Source organism: Antedon bifida, chromosome 7 (genome assembly GCF_963402885.1).
Source record: "Antedon bifida chromosome 7, ecAntBifi1.1, whole genome shotgun sequence".
Taxonomy (NCBI): Eukaryota; Metazoa; Echinodermata; class Crinoidea; order Comatulida; family Antedonidae; genus Antedon; species Antedon bifida.
In genome coordinates, this window is record NC_136232.1 from 9,733,968 (window position 1) to 9,757,130 (window position 23,163).

Below are 23,163 nucleotides of genomic sequence, written 5' to 3' on the forward strand. Positions count from 1 at the left end.
GATATTGAAAAGATATGTTTAATATTATGTCTATATATTTGTTTCATCATTATATTTTAAGTACATAATACCATGATATAAGTTTCTTTTTAAGACTATATAGATTCTTATTATATTTTTTAAATACACGTTATACCGGTAGCCTGTAACAAATCTAACCACAACACTGTCAAAAAATGACACTTGAAGCACCGACCTAAAATCGACCCCTTTTGAAATTTGCAGACGATATTTACTACATGCAACAATACCGAGTAATTTTTCTTTCAATATCTTTCTTTAATGATTGCTGTCAAACGTACGTGGACGTATTAACTGCAAGTCATGGTAGAATCCTAGGGAGAGGGGGGGAGGAGCGAACACGTAAAGGTGAAAACATAATATTACTGTTTGAGCTACAGCAATTTCGTCTTAATTTAAAGATTCTTAAATTTTAACTAATAATAATGTTGGATAGTAAAGTGTACGGCTAGGGATACTCGGGTTTTATTTTATTATGTAGGAATGTGCATTTTTACCAGCTGAATCTCAAGTTACTAAATACTATATATTATTGTTTTTAATATTAAATCATCGTCATATTGTATTATTACTAGCTTACTTAAAAACAAATTACAAAAATGATACTCTAAACGGAATATTTATATTCATCTTTCTACTAAATATTATATATAAACATTGCATAAAATAATTACACAAAGGAATGTACATTATATAGGATATAGTATAATATAGTATATAACAATAAAAACGAATAGATATAAGGTACAGATTTTTGGGCATGTTAAGCTCTGTCTACACTATCAAACTTTATGTGACAAAAAAAATGTGATGTGACCATATATGGACATGATGATGTCATATCTCTACCATATTTGGACACATCACATCAAACTACTTTGATAGCGTAGACAGAGCTTAAGATGCAAGAATTATTTAAACTACAGTTTACTAGTGTTCGTTATTCTTGTTGTAATACTGTGATTTTTATCCGACCATCTTTTATAATATATCTTCGTATAACAAATCTTATCTACACACACCTACTACAAGTATGTTTATAAATTGCAATTATATTATTTTAAATAAAAAAACAAGTGTACAATTACTCGAACCTTTAAAATAAAAACGGAAAAAAACACAGGAGTATGTTAACATAAATCTACTTTTTGCATGCACAATAAAACCTTTTTTGAATGGAAATTCCTGGTCTTGTGGTGGATATGATGAAACTAATACTATACTGTACTAACCTCTAAGCACCACAAACTTTTCCCTTTAAATCTAACTAAGACATTTTTACATTTTTATAAATAATTACAAATACTATTTGAATTTACAAAACGAACATGTAAAATCTGAACCTGGCAATTCTATTGGCTAGTTTGTTTTTAACCCTTGCGGAGGAGAACACTTAATAGCTAGGATGCCTATATATGTATAAAACTATAATACATTATATAAATGTTATCTGCATTAAAAAAACTTTAATTAATATGCAGCGATAAAATGCTGTAAAAATTAATAAATAATAATCTAATAAAAAAATTAAATCATAAAATCTAATTAAAAAAAAATACTATAATCAATTTAAAAAAAAATTAAACATAAATCTTTTATTATTAAAAATTGGAAGTTAAACTGAAAAATACATTTTGTTATAGTACTGGATAGAAAAAAATTAACATCAAGGATCTTTGTGGTGCTGACGTTCTGCAGGTGCTGCTTACTATAACAGTCCATGGGGCTAGAGATTAGTTTAAACCTTGTAGCGGATTCCGAGGAGTAGGACTAACATACTCAGTAAATCTAAAATTGTGCAAGAGAGCTAAATGAAGCCATAAATCATCAAAACCTATATTAAAGGTAGCAGTATTTCAATGGTGTATCCAATTCTTGTTTCCGCCGAGTGCACTGAAAGTTGCGAGTGCACAAGAAGTGCAGTGATCAAGATAAAGCCTGAAAGATAATTAATATAAATTACAAGTCTAAGATATGTGAAAGGAGACCAACAAGAACAAGATGAACTGGTGCTGGTGTATTTAGTTCTACTACAGAATTAATGGAAGGCGACATAAAGCAGATGTTGATATTTGGGTGTAATATAACAGTGAAGCATGAGTAGGCCTAATACAGAAGGAGCTGTTGGGGCTGGGAACACATTAAAGACAATGATGTGCATACCATAAGCAGCAAAAACACTAAAAATGGAAAGAGGGAGAGTGAGAGAAAGAAGTACCACACCTAATATAAAGCAATTGCACCAAAAAAGGGAGGGTGTTTGAAAATATATAAAGACATAACAAGAGCGACTGGATTGTACATTCTAAACGTCTCACTGTGCTGTTATTTTGACATTGACATGGAAAACAATATGCAACTTCAGAAGGAAAAATGTATAGGAAACCTAATGGTTGAAGCAAGCAAAAACTTAAAAAGCATGCAACATACAAATCAATTTGAGAAACAAACTAGTGAAAAATAAATGTGCATAAAACCAACCAATGAAACAGCAGCTGAATAACATATCATGCATAACAGAGTGGTGACAATGCATTTAAAGCCTATTGATGACAACTAAACCAAACAATTACAAGATAAATGTGAAGAAAGAAAGTACTGTAATTACAAAAAATGTGAAACAAAAAATAAAGTTTGTGGTTCATGCAGTCAGGAGGTAAAGATTAAAGCTGAAACTTAAAGATACCGATGCATGGTGTACATGGGTGATGCTAAAGCACAAGCAACAAGACTGTAGAGGGGCGTAGTTTAAACACTACACCCCTCTATCAATGGTTCCCAACTTTATCAATCATCAATTTATCAATTTTAATTTTCCCCACCTCTAAATGCTAGAAAACAGCAAACTGATATGTTATTTTTCTCAATTTTTTTGGCTGATTTCTGAATCTATGGAAGATCTCATTTGGGGTCACTGCCACACAATTTTATTTTTGCATATCTCAAAGTTTGGGAACCACTGAGTCAAATGACAAAAAAGTTATAAATATGTATCTACATCTTCCTTGTTGATAACTTTCATGGTTGAAGGTCGATTTGGTAATCGTGGCGGGGCATTCCCTCCGTCAACCGAATCACTAGGAGTCTTTTTCTTTCTTGGTCTAGCTGTAGGAACAGGTGGTGGTGTGTCCACTTCTTTATTCAAATTTACAGTTGTTGGAGCTGGAGGAGGCAGACCAAATTTTTCTATTAGTGCTGATTCTTCATTTTTTATCGTGCTTCTGGGTCTGGCACGGGGTACCGGAGGAGCCGGTCGACTCGGTGCCGCTTTAACTGTTTCAGTAACCTCTGGTTTAACTTCGGGAGGAGGTTGGAAACTATCAGCTGGTTCGGTACTTTGCTTAACCATCACCGATGTACGTTTGGGTCTTGTAGGAGGTACCGGAGGTGGGGGTTCATTATTCTCTGGTATTTCCTGCGATAACAGTTTACTTCTGGGTCTCCTTGGTACAGGTTGTGGTGCTGGTTTGGTCTCCTCGTTTTCATTGTTTGTTTGTTCAATTCCAACAGTTTGTTTACTATCCATATTTCTAGGTAATGAAGCAGAGGATGCAGGTGCCATTCCAAGGTTATGCAGCAGCACAAGTGCTTCTTCCTCAGATGTGGCATGGACATCATGGTTGAATTCAAACGGATTGCCAATAGACTGTGGCTGTGAAAGACATTGTCAATATTTATTAAAGATGTATTGTCCCCCTGAAAAAATATTTCTGAATTAAATTTTTGTTGAATATTCCATTTTAATGTAACATAATAGTTATCCACTTTGACTAAAAATTGGATCGAAAAAAAATGTATTTACCTGAAAAAATGTAATTTAAAGCAAAAAAATGGTCAAATTGGCTGCCACCCAATAAATTTTTGGTTGAATTTTAACATTTATTTTGTCATTTTATAAGTGAAAACATGATTTTTTTTCGTTTTTTTTTTCTATTGAAGTGATTAACTTTATTAAAACTACAAAATAACATATTCAAAGTCTGATTTAATTAATCTTCATTTTTCATGTTTTTGAGGGACAATACATCTTTAACATTTTTGATAAAATATATTCTAAAGATCATTTTAATCACGTGCCCATATATGGACATGATGATGTCATATGCCATATTTAGGAATATCACTACCATATTTGGGCACATCACACTTTTTTTTTCAAACTATTTTGATAGTGTAGACAGCGCATAAGGCATTAGGTTCAAACGTTTAAGCCAGCTAAAACTAATATTAACATCAAGCAAGCTCTATCACAATAACAATTTTTCTATAAAACTAAAAAATTCATTATTTTTTTTGCTTTAATATAGTAAATAGTTGACAAAAATGCATAACTTACTCTGCCAACTCCCTGCTTAGGTAGTGAATTAGATTTAGTGCTGGAAGTTCGACTTGTTGGCCTACCACGTGGAATTGGTGGAGGTTCTTCATTTTTACTAGCAGACGATGTTATTTCAACTGATTGACTAGATTCAATTGATGTTGGCGTACTAGATTGCGAAGAACTGTTATTATGTAAAGGAATTTCTGCAAAGAGTTGTTCTGGTGATAATGGAGTGGTTGAAGGTCTTTCTGGTGATAATGGAGTGGTAGAAGGTCTTTCTGGAGGTAAGGGTGTTGTAGAGGGTCTCATGGGTACAGGTTGACCACCAGAGGGTCTTGCAGGTGGTAACGGTCCAGTGGCTGGTCTTCCTGGTTTTACTGATCCTGGTGTAGTTACTGGACTGTTAGATGGTCTTCCGGGTGGCACTGGACTACTGGATGGCCTACCTGGCGGCACTGGATTAGAGTTTGGTCTTGGAGGGGGCCCTGACCCATTAATACTGCTACAAGTGTTTTGTGATGTATTTGGTGTTCTGGGTCTTCTTGGGGGTGCATTAGGGCGACTTGGTCCTGTTTTTGGTCTTTCAGGCGGAGCATTTGGTCTAGGAGGTCTTGTCTTCGACAAAGGGGGCGGTCTTGATGGCCTTGAAGGTCTTTGAGCAGCAGAGTCTGTAATTTGATTTTCAATTGATGGACTAGGTGATCTTGACTTTAAAACTTGAGGCACAAGAGGAGCTTGCAGTGATAACCCATACTTTCCTTCATTTTCAATAAACTGCATCTCTTCATCTAAAAAATCAATTATTAAACATAACTGTTATTTAGTCTTTTTAGATTTACCAACCATACAAACAACATCAAAATCTTTAACTTTTGAAATGTCAGGAGTATACTGAAAAACTTGTCCTCCTCCTCCCTATTAAGAGGAACCCCACCAATATTAAAAGGATGCTTTTTGGGTCCCAAAGGTGTCCCCTTAATAGAGTTCTACTGTAATCTATTTTCATAATACACAAGATACGACATTACACACAAAAGTATTGCTTTGTTATTTTTACTTTATTTTGATTTGTATTTACCATCATATTCAAAGCTCATTGAAGGATAATCAAAGCTCTCTCCTAGCAGACTGTTGCTGATTGGTTCATAAAGACGTTCTGTGTTCAAAGTGCATAAGGATATCTCATCTTCTACTTGCTGTAACCAGTCTGTCTGTTGCAACTCAATCACCAGCTCATGTCCAAACACTTCATGGCCATTTAGGCCGGACGCTGCCAGAGCACTTCGTCCATCACGGAAGGTGACCACCATACTAGCCTCAACAAATCTGTTAAATGAATTGGTTTAATTTATGGAAACAATTTATAAAGGGCTATCGTGTAGAATGGCATGTTTTAATACTAAAAACTAGAAAAAAATATTACAAACAAAATGAATTTCAATGTGTCAAAACTAGAAGAAAATAATATAAACAAAATAAATATATAAATTTAATCAATCAAAAAACAACATTAGAAAAAGCAATAAAAAAAAACAAAATGTGAAACATACCTTACAAGAACCACTTGTCCGATTTGATCTAACAATCTTAAAATCTCATCCACAATCGCATCGGTGAAGTCTACACCGCCACCGATACCGAGATGAATGATGATGCTGCCATCAGTGGGACCTTGTTGACATAGTATCTCTTTATAGATGTTGTCACGGTTGTCTTCATCTACTTGCTGGACAACGATCTCAAGCACTGCTATGACTGGACTGTGAACCAGAGGAAGAAATTGAAATTCTTATCAGTAGAAAATACTAAATACTAAACTCCTACTCCTGTACTATATTTCTATTCATTTTATACTGCATTTATATTTTAATCTAATTTGCTTATTATTATTAGTAGCACAGATCTTGAAATATGCATCCTCTATGTTTATGTATATGCATAAAAACAAATAAAACCAATTTGAATTGACTATACATGTTACAAATAGATAGAGGAACATCAAAACATTATAACATGTTGATAACAAAGTATTGTGTACTTTGCCATAAAAACTATTTAATATTGGAATGCCAAAGTCCTATTCCTATTTCATTTTTTTTCCAAATATAAGTGCTTTAGTCTATAAGTAAATATAATTGAAATCTTTGTTTATTTGGAGATATCCGCGGCATATCCATTAAAAATACTCCCTTTGTTTCTGATATTACGACTTAAAATCTACAGATATCCTACCGATGATCAGACGTCTTTAATTCAGCACGACCATAATGCAGAATTTTCCCAGCATTCCATTTGTCTTCCTTTCCGTTATCCTCATCTATGTACAATCAAACATTAATGTAAAAATCGAGAAATTAGTTAACAGACTGATAAATAGAACTTAATTAGTATATAGTATTGCTTTTATCAATTAATCTTTTATTTCATTTGTTAATCTTTGACATACCATGCATTTGGTGGGGAAGACGTCTTCGGCACCAAAGTACGCGGTCTGTCCACGCTGGTGTTCGGTTCTTCTCACTCGTGTCATAATCATCAGAAAACAGATCATATTTGTAAGTTGGAGCAAACTGGATATCACCTTCTACAAATCCTTGGAAAACCTACAAAAATGTTACAGTTATTATAATTTCATTCGCCTCTTTTGTTTAACAATGGAAATGTGACCACCTGCTAATTTACATAAATCTACTTTTTTTAATGCAACAATGTTAATTAGATGACCACACACCTGGTCATCTGCATGTTGTATTAGAAGTTGATCATAACTTTTGAGTGCTTCCCAATTGTCACTTGTCACTAGACTTTTGACCTCTTCATTATCAAGGTCGATTCTGTAATTGAAGTCACCGCACCAGAAAACGTAATCGTGAGATGAAAGTGTTCTACCCTGTAAAACGATAAAGAAGTGTTTCAATTTACTGTACTACTGTCTATTAGGGCTTCTTATGGTCAAAGGTTATATTTAGACTGAAGTAAAGATTGGATGCAAGAACAAGCAAAGATAAAAAAATGTAAATATCTAACTACAATTACGTTAAAATATGTTATCGATACTTACCATTGGAAATATAATGCGTTTAGTAATTTCAGCATAATCTTCATTCCGATCTTTGACCTGGGACTGACCTGCCGCGAAATGGGCACACACAAAACACATAGAGGTATTGTGCAGGAGGAAACGTATTGCCACAGCTCCCTTGTTGCCCGATTTACCTTTTAGTCCTGTTTTAACTTTATCAAATGCAACATCCCTGAAAAGAAATCAAAATAATGTAAACTTAAGCTCTGTCTACACTATCAAACTTTATGTGACAAACAAATGTGAAGTGCCCATATATGGACACGATGATGTCATATCACTACCATATTTAAGCATATCACTACCATATTGGGGCACATTACACTTTTTTGTCAAACTAGTTTGATAGAGTAGACAGCTTTGGAAACCACATCAACAATTAATAAAACATCCTTACCGTATAAAAGGAAGCAATTTCGGTCTAATAAATACATATAAACAGACACCGACAAGTTGTTCTGACGTAAGCAACACATATTTATGACTTCTTGATAATGTTTTCTGTAATTCTTCACCCCATTGTTTTTGATTTGTTGTACTAAAATGACAGAAAAAAGCAATTTTAGTTCATCAGTCAAAGATATATTCTATTGATGCTAAATGGGTAACTGCAGAAATTTGTTTACATACCTTGCACTAATAATATTACTTGCATTCAAATCTACCATTTCTTCAAATCCTATAGCATATATATCTATAGGTACTGAAAAGTCAATGCTATCGTCCACTGACCCTACATAAATAAAGAAAATAAAATACAAATACAAGAGGATATAGTTATACTGTAGTATATTTAGAAAACTAATGTAAAGCTCTATTTACACTATCAAAAGTGTGATGTGCCCAAATATGGTAGTAATATATGACATCGTGTCCATATATGGGCACATCACATTTTGTTGTCACATAAAGTTTGATAGTGTAGACAGAGATTTAGTATGAATAAACTATCCATTGCCCTAATAAACCCATATACTGTACACTCACCAGGAAAAGTTTTTTGCATTGTCTTATGATTGTCTAAGAGCCAGTCGGTCATCGATTCATTTTTGTACGCCACACTTCGGAAATGTTTTCCTCCATTAACATTCCACGTACCTACGCTTACGCGAATTGTAGACATCTTAGAAAATTGATCTTCGCGTTCACACATTGCATGTAGAGTAGAGGGAGAGGCTAAACAAAATAAAAATAAACATTTATGTTAATGTTAAGAAAAGATAGTAGGTGTCAGACATTTCAATTAAGGGAGGCTTGATAACAGTACTACAGAAAAACTCTAAAAGAGGACACCTTCAGGACTCAAGTGTCACCTGAGTAACGGTTGGATGTTAGTGTAGACAGAGCCTAAGGGTTGGATGTTAAGCTCTGTCTACACTATCAAACTTTATGTGACAAAAAAATGTGATGTGCCCACATATGGTAGTGATATGACATCATCATGTCCATATATGGGCATATCACATTTTTTTGTAACACAAAATTTGATAGTGTAGACAGAGCTTTAAATGTTTGTTTCACGGGTCTCCCAAATATGGGGTGCTACTGTGAGAGGCTATAAGAGCTTTTCATTGTAGGAGACTATTAAATAGGGCGTAATAGACTTTAAAAAGGACATCGAATTTAAGATGAATGTTGAGGCATAAATAATGCATTGGTATATAATGACGGAATAAAACATGTAATTCTTACTATGCAAAAACTCTCTTGGCAATATATTGCCCGCTTTATCTGCTAATTTGCCTACTAGTGAGTTGCCTAGCAATAATATATCAATCGCTTCTTGTTTGCTGCCATCAAAGAAATTGTTCTGTATCGTCCGTGTTACTGAGCGTGCTCCATCTCGTAATTTTCCAGCCTTTACAAATTAATATTTTATAGTTATACAGTTTTGTAGGTTTGCTATAACTAATGACAACGTACTGCATGGCTGCAGTGAACCTATTGCCCAGAGGTTAACACACAGATACTAAAGTAACCAGTATAAAGCTCTGTCTACACTATCAAACTAGTTTGACTAAAAAAGTGTGATGTGCCCAAATATGGTAGTGATATGCTTAAATATGGCAGTGATATGACATCATCATGTCCATATATGGGCACATCACATTTTTTTGTCACATAAAGTTTGATAGTGTAGATGGAGCTTAATATTCTACTCACCGTTGTTTTGCCTTCCAGTGCACCGGTACCAGCATAGATCTTACTCACATGGTCGCCATTTTGTACCCACATTGTTTTAAATACTTCCTCAAATCTTGAGAGATGAGACTTAACCGGGATACTGATGCTTTCCAACTGTTTCTGCAGCATCTGTTAGTAAACAAAAGTTGACTCTCTAGAAGTTTAATAGTATCTCTATGGTTAGTAAACAAAGATAGTTGTCTAATTGACTCTCTAGTTGTTTACTAGCATCTGTATTATTAGTAATCAAAACTAGTTGTTTAAACTAGTCTTTAGTTGTTTAATAATCTCTATTGTTACAAAACTAGTACGCTACTAAAATATACCACTCTGAACTTTCACAATTACTAAATTCTACATTTTACCATAATTTTATTATTAAAACAAACAGGAAAACAGTCTTGTATTGTAATCTTTATTGACATAAAAAAAATAGGAGGAAATAAGAATAGAAAATCAAACTTTTCATAGTAATAGAAAACACTAGTGTTTCAAGATGAGTCTTAGATCCTGCTTGTCTCAAATTACAGATCACACTTGTTTTTTATCAAGCAATAATAAAACCAGACTGAATATTTTACACCAAAATACCTGCATTCCAAAGAACATTTGCACAGCGTTGGTTCGATCTAGACAGTCCATGCAATTGGTTCTAAAGCACCCTGTTTGTTGTCTACAATTACAAAAACATTGCATTAATACATTTAAGCAGAAGTCGATTAAAAACACTGGTTGTAAACTTATTAATTTAATTATTTTGTTCTGAACACTAGTTTTTAGTGGGCCTCCTATCACAAGCTCCTTCAGGTTATGTGTATTGTTTTGATGAGTTGAATAAAGTTATTGATTATATTGTTAATATGTTTATGTTTTATTGTGTATGTTTGTAGTATATATACAGTATATATGTGGTGTACTGCAAATTTTATAACATTTGATTTCACCATGCAAACCTTCAAACAATATAATTGTATATTGTCATTTTTTTTTATTCTCCAATGTTAACATCATCATTGTTTACTTGATAATAAAAGAATAAATAAATTAAATAAAACAAATTGAGAAATATAGTCTTGATTTATCTACATACGTTTTGACTTCTTCTCCATCATATGCAAAAAACTGGAAGCTGTCAATGTATTTAGCAACCCTTTGCCTGAGTACCATTTGTAGGTTATCTACCTTACTCCCACGCATCATCTGATGATAGTCAAAGAGGACGTGTGGGATGTCTTGTGAATGCGATGAGGCCTTATGATGACTCTATAATAATAATAATAATAGTTCATTCTTATATAACGCATATAAGCAAGCTCTTAATGCACTGCATATTATTACCCCGGTCATTTTTTAGATCAAACACATATATTCACATAGCTAGTAATCAGCGCAAAAGTGTGTATTGATCTAACCAGTACCCATTTTATACACCTGGGTGGAGAGAGGCAAATGTAAGTAAAGTGTCTTGCCTAATGATACAAGCAATGCGGCGAGAGTTGGATTCGAGCCATGATCATTATTCCAACGTCCAACACACTGTGCCCTCATAAATGGTTGAAAAAAATGCAATATATTAAACTATAATAATGATATGCAATTTGAGAGAACTGATTTTAAACTCTTTCTTCCCTAGTATATAGACTTGAAGATATAATATAGAAAGGAATGTATCTCCAAATACAAAGGCTAGTAATCCGAGGTATACAAAAATAATCTTAATATACAAAGGTTAGATGCAATATTAATAGAATAAAATGAAAGTAATATTAAGAAAGAAATCAAATTAATGAACTTTTGATGAGAAACTATAACTGGTAATAATAACCCTTTTTGTATCTCATTATAAAATTGAAGAATAAACTGAAAGTGGTAATCAGAAACTCCTTCAGTTTCATGGATAAACCTTTGGTTCTTTATTTCTAATTGATAGTAAAGTACTGCATTGTTACTGAAGTTATGTTATCTTTCTCACCAGCCTGTGGTGTTACTTATCCACATCATACAGGCTTTTCCCAGCCGATTCTCGGTACTGTATCTATTTCCATATCATAGGAATATTTAGTAATACAACATCACATGTATCTAGTAGTAACCTGTAACCTTTAACCTAACCTTACATGATACAGGCACCACATGTGATATAATAGTGAATACTTAATATTTAAGAGAAATTTCTCACTTAAGTGTGATTGGTGAATACAGCCACAGGTGCTTTTCCTTGCATTTCATATTTGCCTCAAACATACAGTTGTTACTTAAATTGTTGTTCACTACATTAGCTATCATTACCTGAAATAGCTTGCTTAGCATAGCCTCTCCCTCTTTGTTTCCAAGCAAATTGATTATCACCTGACCACCATATTGAACTTTTAATGTACATAAATGCCTGTGAATTTTATAGACAAATTATTAACAGTTAAAGCTCTGTCTACACTGTCAAACTTGTTTGACAAAAGTGTGATGTTCTCAAATATGGTAGTGATAAGACATCATCATGTCCATATATTGGCACATCACATTTTGTTGTCACATAGAGTTTGATAGTGTAGACAGAGCCTAATACTCAATATCATAAGGTAAGTTTCTTTGAGTGGGCTTATCTTATAGTACAGGGTAGGGTGGGATTATACACAGGTCAATACATGATTGCAAATTAGACTTAGACTATGTTATTATATTACATATTATATATATATAATGTATGCATAGAAAATGAATAAAACAGAAATTGAAAGTACCAAATGAAATTACTTAAACATGTCACAAATTAAACAAACTAATGATTTATAATTACCTATCAAAGGCTGGAGCCGAAGCTTCATATCCTCTCGACATTTTGACCTTGTGTGACCCCACTTGTAAACCAGGCTGTTCCCAGTAAAGAGGAACTGACCCCCTCGTCTGGATATATGATGTCATTTTATCTTCTAAATATATTACCTGAAATACAAAATGAACATTATAAAAATTTGTCTACACTATCAAATTAGTTTGACAAAAAAAAGTGTGATATACCCAAATATGGTAGTGATATACCCAAATATGGTAGTGATATGACATTATCATGTCCATATATGGGCACATCACATCACATGAAGTTTGATTGTGTAGACAGAACTTAACATTATATATAATCAAAATTATAAAACAAAAAAAATATAAACAAAACTGCAGTAAACTGTATTAGAATAGTTTTAACAATCCTACGAACCTGTTCAGTTTCACAAAAATTGGCAACATGCCCATAATCATTCGTGCCCCTAACATTGAACCGAGTTCCAACACGTTCGCAGCTCAGACGTGAGATGATGCACGCTTTTGCGAGATGACTCCCACAATAGATGGTCTTGATCTCGACACCTCCGCACATGGTCACTAAAAGCCATTTGGCACAGTCTACATTGTAACGCTTTAAATGAAGGTGTAATGTCCTATTCCTATAATATATATAAAAAAAATCTTTATAATAATTTATCAAATTTGGTTAGCAAAAAATCATCTTATCTTTGCTTTAAGCAATTATTTTTCTAGTCACTTTTTTTATAGTCAAAATAACCTACATCAAACAAATATTTGTGCATATAAGAGTTCAATGTACTTGAAGTAGAGAGAGCTGGAGGCTTGATATTATAAAGCTTTAGTTTTTTTCACATAGATAATGCTTATCTATGCTATGTTGAACAGCCAGCCCTGATCAACAAATTTATAGAATAGCCTACTTAACTATGTTAATTTACACAAATGAGTGGTAACGGTAATGAAAATATTGAATCTATGTTATTCCTTATGACCATTTACACACAATGTGGAGCGGACAGACAGTTTCCGCTTAGGATAGACACATATTCTACGTGGGACAAGCTATGCGGTTTTCCGCTTATCGTTACTGGTCGTCTGTGTAAATTGGCCTTTACTCCACTTAAAAATGAAATCTTTATGTAATGAATAAAGAGAATTTAATTCCTTGTCAGTACACAAAAATAAAGACAAATAACAAACCAGAAAAAGCGGTTATCCGTGCTGTGGGACTGTTGTTGGCGCTGTGCACACAGCGTAAGGTCAAATCTTTCTTCTGCAGTAGACGAATATGTGAAGTAAAATGTGCCGGAGTTGAGAAGTTTTCGTACTTCTGTTATGCGCTCTTCATCTGCTTGATTGTTTCTCAGTGAGATGAATGATGTAGCAGTAATACGAAACACTTCGGTGTTGCCGATCTTGCCTAGGGACACGGTTCCGGTTACCATCACAAGGTACAGCACAGTTTCATCCCCTTAAAAAATAGAAATTGTTGTTAACATACTAAGTAATAATTATTACTTATCTCTTTTTGAATGTTACAAGAAGCTTACAGCACAGTACCAATTCAACCTAGTTACATATCAGCACGTATGAACTTTAATAAATTTATATAAATTTTCTAAAGCTCTGGCTACACTATCAAAGTTTATGTGAAAAGAAATGTAAGGTGCCCTTTTATGGACATGATGATGTCACATCACTACCATATTTGGGCACATCACATTTTTTTTTGTTAAATTAGATAGTGTAGATAGAGCTTGAGTGTATATTAACATTAGGGATATTTTATTGATGTACGATGATAAAGATGATGGCAACAATTATGTCAAGAGGATGAAAATGATGTCGATGATAAAAATTAAAATAGATTATTGATGACAGGGATGATGATAAATTTTAAATTAAAAAAAAGGAATCCATCTGAAAATATAAACATCCTGTATGTATTGACATTGGTTGATTTGATTTATTTCAGCATCATAAAAACAATTACAGATAAAATACAATGGTTGAATTGGTTGATTTTTATCATACCTGTATTGAGTTTAAGTATTCCCAGACACCCATAAGCCTCGAGAATCTTCTCATATTGTTTTTTCAATGAATCGACCTCAGAATAACCTTGAAATAAAACAGATATTACTCATATCATAACTTTAATATTACATTTTTTAAATAATGTATTAAAAGAAACAAAAAAAAATAGCTTTTAACAATAAATAATCCTACCACAAGGCAAAAAGTTTATCCATTAATTCATTAATAACAACAAATTTCCAGGAGCTGCTGGCTAAATATAATAACAGGCTAGGCCTAGCTGATGAATGATTTGTGCCCGGGGCTGAAATGAGTTTGCCAGGCACACTGAAATAAAAATCAAACGTCGCACCTACCCAAAATCGCAACGACGTCCGATTCAAAAAGTAAAGATTCTTCGATATCTGTTGATTCCAAAATGACAGAATATGGTGGCTCAGTCTTGTGGAAAACTCTAAATGACTTTCTCATAGACATTGTAAATTATAAAACACTCATCCAAAGCGTCATTTATCTATAAAATACGAAAACATTTCAGGCAGCCTGCCATCCGACCCAATACCGGAAGATTGTTTACCTAAAACGAAAAATCCCTTTCTATATTTTGGACTAGGCTACTTTATGTAGGGGTAATAAAATGTGTTAGTATTATTTACTATTAAACTTAAAATTAAAAAATTCATACAAATTTTACTTCATTCAATTAGTAATGTATCTTTTTGTGAATTTACTTATAAATAGTGTTATTTACCATCCGTAGTCATTTTGAATTTACAATAAAATTACCAAAATCCCTAAAAATAATGGTGAAGCCAAAAGGGGAGGTCTCCATCATTAGGGAATTTCTCAATTCTCCGTACTGCATCGTGAGCCGTTTGAGAGTTTAGTTAGTGCCTAATCTAGCTAAGTACCAGGTCCAGGGCCCTTCAAAATGATCGAATATTTGTTAGCTGGATTTGCTCTGTTAATTGTTATTCTATTACATTTTCTAGAATCACATCTTGGTATTATATTTCAACTTTTTCACAAGGTACGTCTAGGCCTAACTAGGCTAGGGCTAAACTAAAAAGAAAGGCCTAAATCGAGGGTCGCACCTGACTCTAGGCAGGCTCATACATTACTATGGCCTATATATAATGTTAAAATATAGGTCTGCCACGCTAAAAAGAAAAGTAGTGCCTTAGCTGTGCCTACTAGTAAAGTAGGTTGTTTTTGTCTTGGCAAATAGACTATTGTTTATTAATTATTAAGCATGGACCTATCAATTTAATTTATAGCCTAGGTAGGTCCATGACATGGAGTATGGTCCATGATGATTAAAAGGTCTGCATGATGAATAAACAATAGTCAATAGTTAGGGTTGCGTAACACCACGTGTCCAAAAGGAAATAAAGTATTCATAAATACATACGCAATCATTCTGTTTAATCCCGTGTTTAATATAATAATTCATCATATAGTGTATTTCCTTTTGAACTTTACTATTAGTCTATTGTTTATTGTTTAACAACAATGCCTCCTTTGTCTTCTTTTTGCAGTAATAATGATGCATGACCATGAAATTTAAGAAGAATTTATTTTTTTAAATAATTTTGTTTTCCATTTTTACAGGCAGATGCAGACTCTCCTCGTAATGGTGGAGAACTTGTCGCAGCTGTCCTAAAAAAACATGGAGTCAAGTATTTATTTACACTTTGCGGTGGACACATATCCCCGGTTCTTGTGGCATCAGAAAAGTGTGGCATACGTGTAGTAGATGTTCGGCATGAGGTGCACATAAAATTCTTGTCATGATTGTTTTGCGTTTTACAAATTAACCATTAGTTTAATAAAAAAAATTATAAGTTCAAAGTTGGACATACATTTTCTATACCTCAATGATGTACATATTTGCATATGCATGATGTACATAAGTAATTTGCATAAAATGTACATATGTAATTTTCATAGAGGTGCCATAATCTTCCCAATTTCTTGACCCTCCCTTTTTCAGTAAATGACACCTAAAACTAATGACATTTATTAACAGGTGACATCAGTATTTGCAGCTGATGCAGTCGCAAGACTTTCCGGTACTGTCGGTGTTGCCATCGTTACAGCTGGACCCGGTCTAACAAATACAATCACCGCTGTTAAGAACGCTCAAATGGCCGAATCACCTGTACTTCTAATGGGAGGTGCTGCCGCAAACTTACTTAAGGTAAAGTACTTACAATTATTTAGTTTGATGTAAAAGGAGAATATTTACAATAGTAATCAAAATTATATTTTTTTTTTCAGGGTCGTGGGGCTCTTCAAGACATTGATCAAATGTCATTATTCAAACCATTATGCAAATATTGCGGTACGATCAAGCGTGTCCGTGACATTGTACCAACGGTACGCAAAGCTCTCGCCATTGCTCAATCTGGTACACCAGGTAACCATGTTGTTTAACTAATGCAACAATATTTAAAGGCTATAAATATAAATGGCTTTTCAACACATTCACACACTTTTGTTGGATTTTAACAAACTTGTGTTTTTTATTCATCTTTTTAGGTCCAGTGTTTGTTGAATTGCCGATCGATACACTTTATTCATACCAATCGGTCCAGAAAGAAGTTATAGGAGGAGGAGGCGCTCCCAAAAAAGGTCTTGTCAATCATATTCTGTCATGGTAAGCCAATGAATTGTGGGTAAGAAGTAGCACAAGCAAAAAATTGACTTTGGAAAGCACAAATATTTATCAAGGGTTTTAAATTTGTTTTATAGGTATTTGAACAATTATGTATCAAATATGTTTGTTGGAGCATTTGATAGCCAAGATGTTACACCATTGCCTGTTGATCTACCTCTTGCAACGGAATCACAAGGTATGCTCTTTCTGACCTACTGTGTCCTTTATCTGTGATGTCCCAAGGTTCTTCTCTCCATAGTCAATACAAAGCAAAGCAAATTGATGGTTTTTTTTAAATATTTTTAGTACAATCAGCAGTTGAGATTGTAAGTAGAGCTAAGAAGCCAGTTCTAGTACTCGGAAGCCAAGCAACCCTACCTCCAGTTCCAGCAGATCAGATTAAATCTTCTCTCGAGGTAGAGTAAATGCATCTTTCAATTCAATACAACTAATAATTCATGAATAAACTTATGTAAAGCTTTACAATCTATAAACTTAGTCGTTTAAATTTAAACTAATTGTTATAAAATGTTACATATTTTAGACAATGGGGATACCATGCTTTCTGGGAGGAATGTCTCGTGGCATGCTGGGAAGGAATAGCGATATTCACATAAGACAAAAGAGACGAGATGCGCTCAGAGAGGCAGACGTTGTGGTGTTAGCCGGTACTATAATTATTCTTTGTTTTGAATCAATAAATAAACATTTAAAATTGTAATTGATTATCTTCTTTTCTCTAATGAGAAATGGTTCATATACAGCATAAAATCAACACATTGTGTTGAATGTCTACTTAAATTTACAACTATGCTATGAATAATTAATTAAATCTTTGGCATTTCAGGGGCTGTACCAGATTTTCGTTTAAATTATGGTCGTCATTTAAGTAGAAAATCGAAAATTATCGCAGTAAATAGAAATAAGGAGCAACTGTATAAGGTATGTCAATCAATAATACAATAATATGAACCAAACCTCATGGTCAAAGGGCTAGGGTCAACTTCTTAAAACTGTAGAGTGATTATTTATTTAGGGGTATTTTTTCTTTGCAGAACACGGATGCATTTTGGAAGCCTAGCCTAGCTGTTCAGGCAGATGTTGGCAGCTTCTTGTTGTCTCTACAACAAGGTCTAAAAGACTTCAAATGTGATGAGGAATGGGTGAAATCATTGAAGGCAAAAGATCAAGAAAAGGAGGACTCAAACAGGCAAGGAATATCAATTTACAGTCTACATTCTCAGTAGCTTTAGTGTTCAGTTCAGAAATTATGGAACAGAAAACGCAATACAATACTTTTCTACTTGCTTTTTTCTCTTATGAACGCACTATTTTTTATATCGTTTTAGGAAGAAAGCCGCAGAACCCGTGAACAAGTACCTAAATCCTCTTCAAGTACTTTACCATGTGGAGTCTACGTTGGATGACAACAGCATCTTAGTGGCGGATGGTGGCGACTTCGTCGGTAGTGCTGCCTATATTGTCAGGTACAGTATCTAATTTACACTTCTTGGCTTCTCTATGCATTCACTAAAATGAATCATGTACAGTATTATATTGTTATTACACACATTATTTTCATTTTTAATTTCTTAGGCCCAGGGGTCCAATGCGCTGGCTTGATCCAGGTGCCTTCGGTACACTAGGAGTTGGAGGTGGATTCGCCTTAGGTGCCAAGCTGGTGAGGCCAGATGCAGAGGTCTGGATTATGTATGGCGATGGGTCACTCGGGTACAGTGTAGCTGAATTCGACACTTTTACTCGTCATAAATGTCCCGTGATAGCTGTGGTTGGCAATGATGCTTGCTGGACGCAAATTGTTCGGGAACAGGAGCCGATGCTGGGATCAAGAGTTGGATGCGACCTTGCTGTAAGCTGTTTAGATTAAATACATATTAAATATATACTGCGTTACATTTAAAATTGAGAAAAAAAACATTACTAATTCTAATTTTCTTTTTCTAGTTCTGCGATTACGACACGGTTGCCAGAGGTTATGGTGGTTGTGGACTGAAGCTGTGTGGTGAGGAAGGTGAAGATGTACTGAAGACACTCCAGTCCGCTCAGAAGCTCTGCAAGGAGGGACAACCTGTCCTAGTTAACTGTCTAATCGGTAGAACTAACTTCAGGGATGGATCTATATCTGTTTAAAGTAGAGACATACATCATCTCAGCCAGATAATGTTACTATCATTGGCTAGCCATAAATTAAGACCAAAAATTACCTGTTACAAGCTGTGACTTGTATTCTATAATACTTTTAGGCAGTTATTATTTTTATGAGTTCAATTTGCCTTTTCTAAGACAATTATGTTGTATGATGATTTTTTACTTCCAGAAGTTCTACTAAAAATTATATCTCATTATTTAGGATTTAAAATTTAAAAAACAAATGTATAATTAGAGACATTTATTTGTTACAAAAATGGTTATTATGTGTGTTCATGTCAATTATTTTCCAAATTTAGAATCATTGTGTAAATTCTTTATAAATAGTACTGTAAAAGAAAATATTAAGTTAAATGACCAAGAATATTAAAAATTATATGAAATTGAATTTGTTGTTATTCTTGTTTGTAAACTAAAGATTACAAAAAGCATAGTAAAAGCGAGGACGTAGGCAAATTGATTTGAGCGTATCATCACGAGGGCGACAGTAGGAGCTTGCCTTTGAGTCACCCGATGAGACGAGGAAATGAATGAGGGTGTAGACACTGTATGGGAACTGACACTAGATACAAGGAAGAACTCTTATCAAACAATTTACAATTATATTTAACAATACTAACTGGAAATATCACATATTAATAGTGATAGTATTCTGAGACTAACCACAGAATTGACACAAAAATATAAAAACAAATCTAAAAGAGTTATTTAAAAAAATACAGTATAAAAAAATATATAAACTAAATTATATTGTTAATTCGCCCCTGAAAAGAGCATAACAAAATATTTATACAAATGTATCATAATCCATCCTATCGATCAAAGAAACGACGCAATTGCCTGCCACATGTCTTTGGCCTGTTGCTTTCCCTCAGCGTCACCATCATAATCAAGTGTATCTCCGTGCCACACACCGACGCCGCGTAGGTTACCAATCTTTGCGTAATCATATCGGTACTTTAGACTTTCTGGGTCGTCGTACCACATTTGATGCATCGCTCCCGTTTCAACGTTCTATACAAATAAATTATTTCAAATCGTTTGGAAAAATATGTAGATGTACAATTATAGTGGTGGGTGTGAATTCAGTTCAGTTTCAGTTTTATTTCACACAACCTAATTATTATTATTATTGTCTTATTGTATGGTGAGTTTGCCATGGCAATACAGTTACCATAATAATTATTATTATATACATTTATACTTAATCTGCGTGGTAGACTTGATCCAGATCATGAATAAGAGTGCTTGATACAGAGGCAGAGAAATATAAATGAAAAATCAAGACTCAGGTTAATATTTCAACATATTAACACTACAGACTGTATTTTTATTTCTCTTATGAAGCAGTCTGTAGTGTTATTAAATATGTTGAAATATTAACCTGAGTCTTGATTTTTCATTTATACTTATAAATTTATAATAATAAAACATGATTGTGTGTGGAGATTAGTACAATAAGCCATAATGGCTTTAAGTCTGAACCTCCAGATAAAACAGTAATTTATCAAGTGAATAACATTGTTCTACCTGATGCATGAGAAAAATCAAAAGGGTACCAGGTACCAAAAGTATAGAATATTAACAAGTTTATACCTTATATTGGAAGTAGGGTGCTGCATATGTGCTGTTCCACTGTCGTCCCGTTGTTGAACTTGAACTTAAAATCTTCTGTAAATACCGATACTCCACTTGTTTACCAGCTGCATCGCTACAAGGTACTCCACGAAATGGTATCTTCTTGATGCTGCATACATCATCCTAAACAACAGTCAATGATGTCAATACTATTGTACTGATAACAAATTGTGTGTGTACACCAATTGAACAGCTCTGTCTACACTATCAAACTAGTTTGACAAAAAAAGTGTGATGTGCCCAAATATGGTAGTGATATGCTTAAATATGGTAGTGATATGCTTAAATATGGTAGTGATATGACATCATCATGTCCATATGCATGGGCACATCACATGTTTTTATCATATAAAGTTTGAGAGTGTACACAGAACTTAAGGTTGTTGTGCGTTAAACTTACCTCAGTTAAAGTTACACAGGGGTAATCATACCCATACCAGGGCACGCCAAGTACAAGTTTATAAGATGAAATTCCAAGTTTTATAAACTTTTCAACACCTATAACAAAAATACAGAATCTGTTGTGAATACAAGAAAGTGAACTTATTCCTCTTTTAGTTTGCTTCAGAATTTTGATTTCATTTTTAGTACGGTTAAAAATTTGAACTTCAAAGTAGTATGACAGAATGCTGGTGGTAAGAGAGGTGGTAGGTAATTATAAGTTATATCATTATTTTTGTTTGCTTTTTCACTATTACAGGAGAGATAAAATTTAATGAGTAAATGAAATAATAATTTAAATAAAGAACACAAACCACTAGCTGTCTTATTGTATGGTGAGTTTGCCATGGCAATACAGTTACCATATATCTGACTCTGCTCGTCGTATGACATCACAAACACAAAGTCACATGCATCTGCGATATCTTTGTAGTTATAGCAACGCTTGTCAATGCAATCAGGTGACCAAGCAACATCAGTGGTAACCTGAAATGTATAATTGAATGATAATGTATTTTTAATTTTCATTTGGACCAGCAATATGGGTTTGAGATTTCAAAAGATCTACCATTCTTTATGTGACAAAAAAATGTGATATGCCCATATATGAACATACTGATGTCATATCAATACCATATTTGGGCATATCTCTACCATATTTGGGCACATCACACAATTTTTGATAGTGTAGATAGAGCTTTATAGAAAGAAATAAATTACCTGTGATCCAGGTATCATTTCATGAAAAACTAGGGTAGTCTCAGCAACGAGTTTTGTAAGTAACGGTGCATCTGATTGGTCTAAAGGAAATTCAATGTCGATGTTGATACCATCCATAAACTGATCTTGAGCCAGCTTAACTTGCTGCGTTATCCACAACTTGGTATACGTTGAATTATTCAGTTGGTCTGCTGACACAACACCTATAAAAAAAGTAAACAACGGATAGGTTATCATAACTTAGTCTACCGTAGAAGTGTATAAAAATAAAGAGAATTGAATTGAATTCTTTGTCTCTCACACAACCAACATTTGCACACACAATCTATTCAATACTAAAGTTCTTACTACACTTTTATATTATTTTATCATTAATTTATTATTATACACATATTTTTGTTTTATTTTCTACCAATAGACCATATGCACCATTTCTTGAAAAAGTGTACACTTTTGAACCCATTTATTTTACACCATATTTATAAATTAAAATGAGAACCTTAGCTGAAAAGGGGATATACCTTTCAATACAACTCTTGCTCCTTTGGAATGTGCATAGCACATCAGATCAGGGTCATATTTCCCAAACATCGCAACTGTTGTAACTATTGACCAATCATAGCTCTTCCAGTCTGATCCGCCAAGTTGAAATATAAAAATCTGAAAAATCACAAGTGACAAACCTCAATTCTATTAATTACTAGAGTAGACAATAATAAATATGGGTGACCAATAAATGACATATTTATGATTGAACATTAAGATGTTAATTCATCGCTGTCGCAGGCCAGGACCATCATGCTGCATGGACATGATGATAACCACACTCTCTGCCATGCTTGGCAAACTGTGTTGCCTAGCTGATACAATCGAGGTAGCCTCCCGGAACTTACCTCTTTTCTTGGAGGACTAGATATTGGTTTGCAAAGGGAACTATCAGAGCAAGGACAAGAGGTCGAACAAATAACCAATGATATCATTAATTTAATAATGCTCAAAACGAGCAAAAAACTCAGGTTTTTCATCTTTAATTATAACGCCGAACTCGACCAGAATCAAATCAGTGTGTTTAGTTTCCTTCTAGATCACGTG

The 23,163-nt window shown here is 33.8% G+C and overlaps 3 protein-coding genes across 3 annotated transcripts; 1 reads left to right on the forward strand and 2 right to left on the reverse strand.

Moving 5' to 3' along the window:
- Positions 1 to 13: 13 nt before the first annotated feature.
- Positions 14 to 15,011, reverse strand: LOC144847950 (synaptojanin-1-like). Its single transcript, XM_078704566.1, has 22 exons — positions 14,801 to 15,011; positions 14,442 to 14,528; positions 13,608 to 13,878; positions 12,820 to 13,045; positions 12,403 to 12,548; positions 11,898 to 11,994; positions 10,699 to 10,871; positions 10,200 to 10,281; positions 9,588 to 9,737; positions 9,117 to 9,282; positions 8,412 to 8,600; positions 8,055 to 8,157; positions 7,822 to 7,962; positions 7,404 to 7,596; positions 7,074 to 7,232; positions 6,789 to 6,945; positions 6,575 to 6,659; positions 5,893 to 6,102; positions 5,421 to 5,668; positions 4,358 to 5,130; positions 3,020 to 3,673; positions 14 to 1,959 (listed from the first exon to the last, which is right to left on the reverse strand). Exons 1-22 carry the CDS (start codon positions 14,919 to 14,921, stop codon positions 1,948 to 1,950), a joined length of 4,443 nt encoding a protein of 1,480 aa, XP_078560692.1. The 5' UTR covers positions 14,922 to 15,011; the 3' UTR covers positions 14 to 1,947.
- Positions 15,012 to 15,294: 283 nt separating this feature from the next.
- Positions 15,295 to 19,417, forward strand: LOC144847959 (2-hydroxyacyl-CoA lyase 2-like). Its single transcript, XM_078704584.1, has 13 exons — positions 15,295 to 15,474; positions 16,056 to 16,214; positions 16,474 to 16,644; positions 16,725 to 16,863; positions 16,986 to 17,103; positions 17,199 to 17,299; positions 17,410 to 17,519; positions 17,648 to 17,771; positions 17,951 to 18,045; positions 18,159 to 18,313; positions 18,453 to 18,590; positions 18,700 to 18,973; positions 19,069 to 19,417. The coding sequence occupies exons 1-13, from the start codon at positions 15,376 to 15,378 to the stop codon at positions 19,252 to 19,254; spliced, it is 1,869 nt and encodes a 622-aa protein (XP_078560710.1). The 5' UTR covers positions 15,295 to 15,375; the 3' UTR covers positions 19,255 to 19,417.
- A 437-nt stretch (positions 19,418 to 19,854) lies between these two features.
- On the reverse strand, positions 19,855 to 23,142 carry LOC144847980 (di-N-acetylchitobiase-like). The gene is made up of 7 exons (XM_078704619.1): positions 22,965 to 23,142; positions 22,593 to 22,731; positions 22,072 to 22,274; positions 21,666 to 21,837; positions 21,311 to 21,408; positions 20,869 to 21,033; positions 19,855 to 20,286 (listed from the first exon to the last, which is right to left on the reverse strand). The coding sequence occupies exons 1-7, from the start codon at positions 23,094 to 23,096 to the stop codon at positions 20,092 to 20,094; spliced, it is 1,104 nt and encodes a 367-aa protein (XP_078560745.1). The 5' UTR covers positions 23,097 to 23,142; the 3' UTR covers positions 19,855 to 20,091.
- Between the last annotated feature and the right edge of the window lie 21 nt (positions 23,143 to 23,163).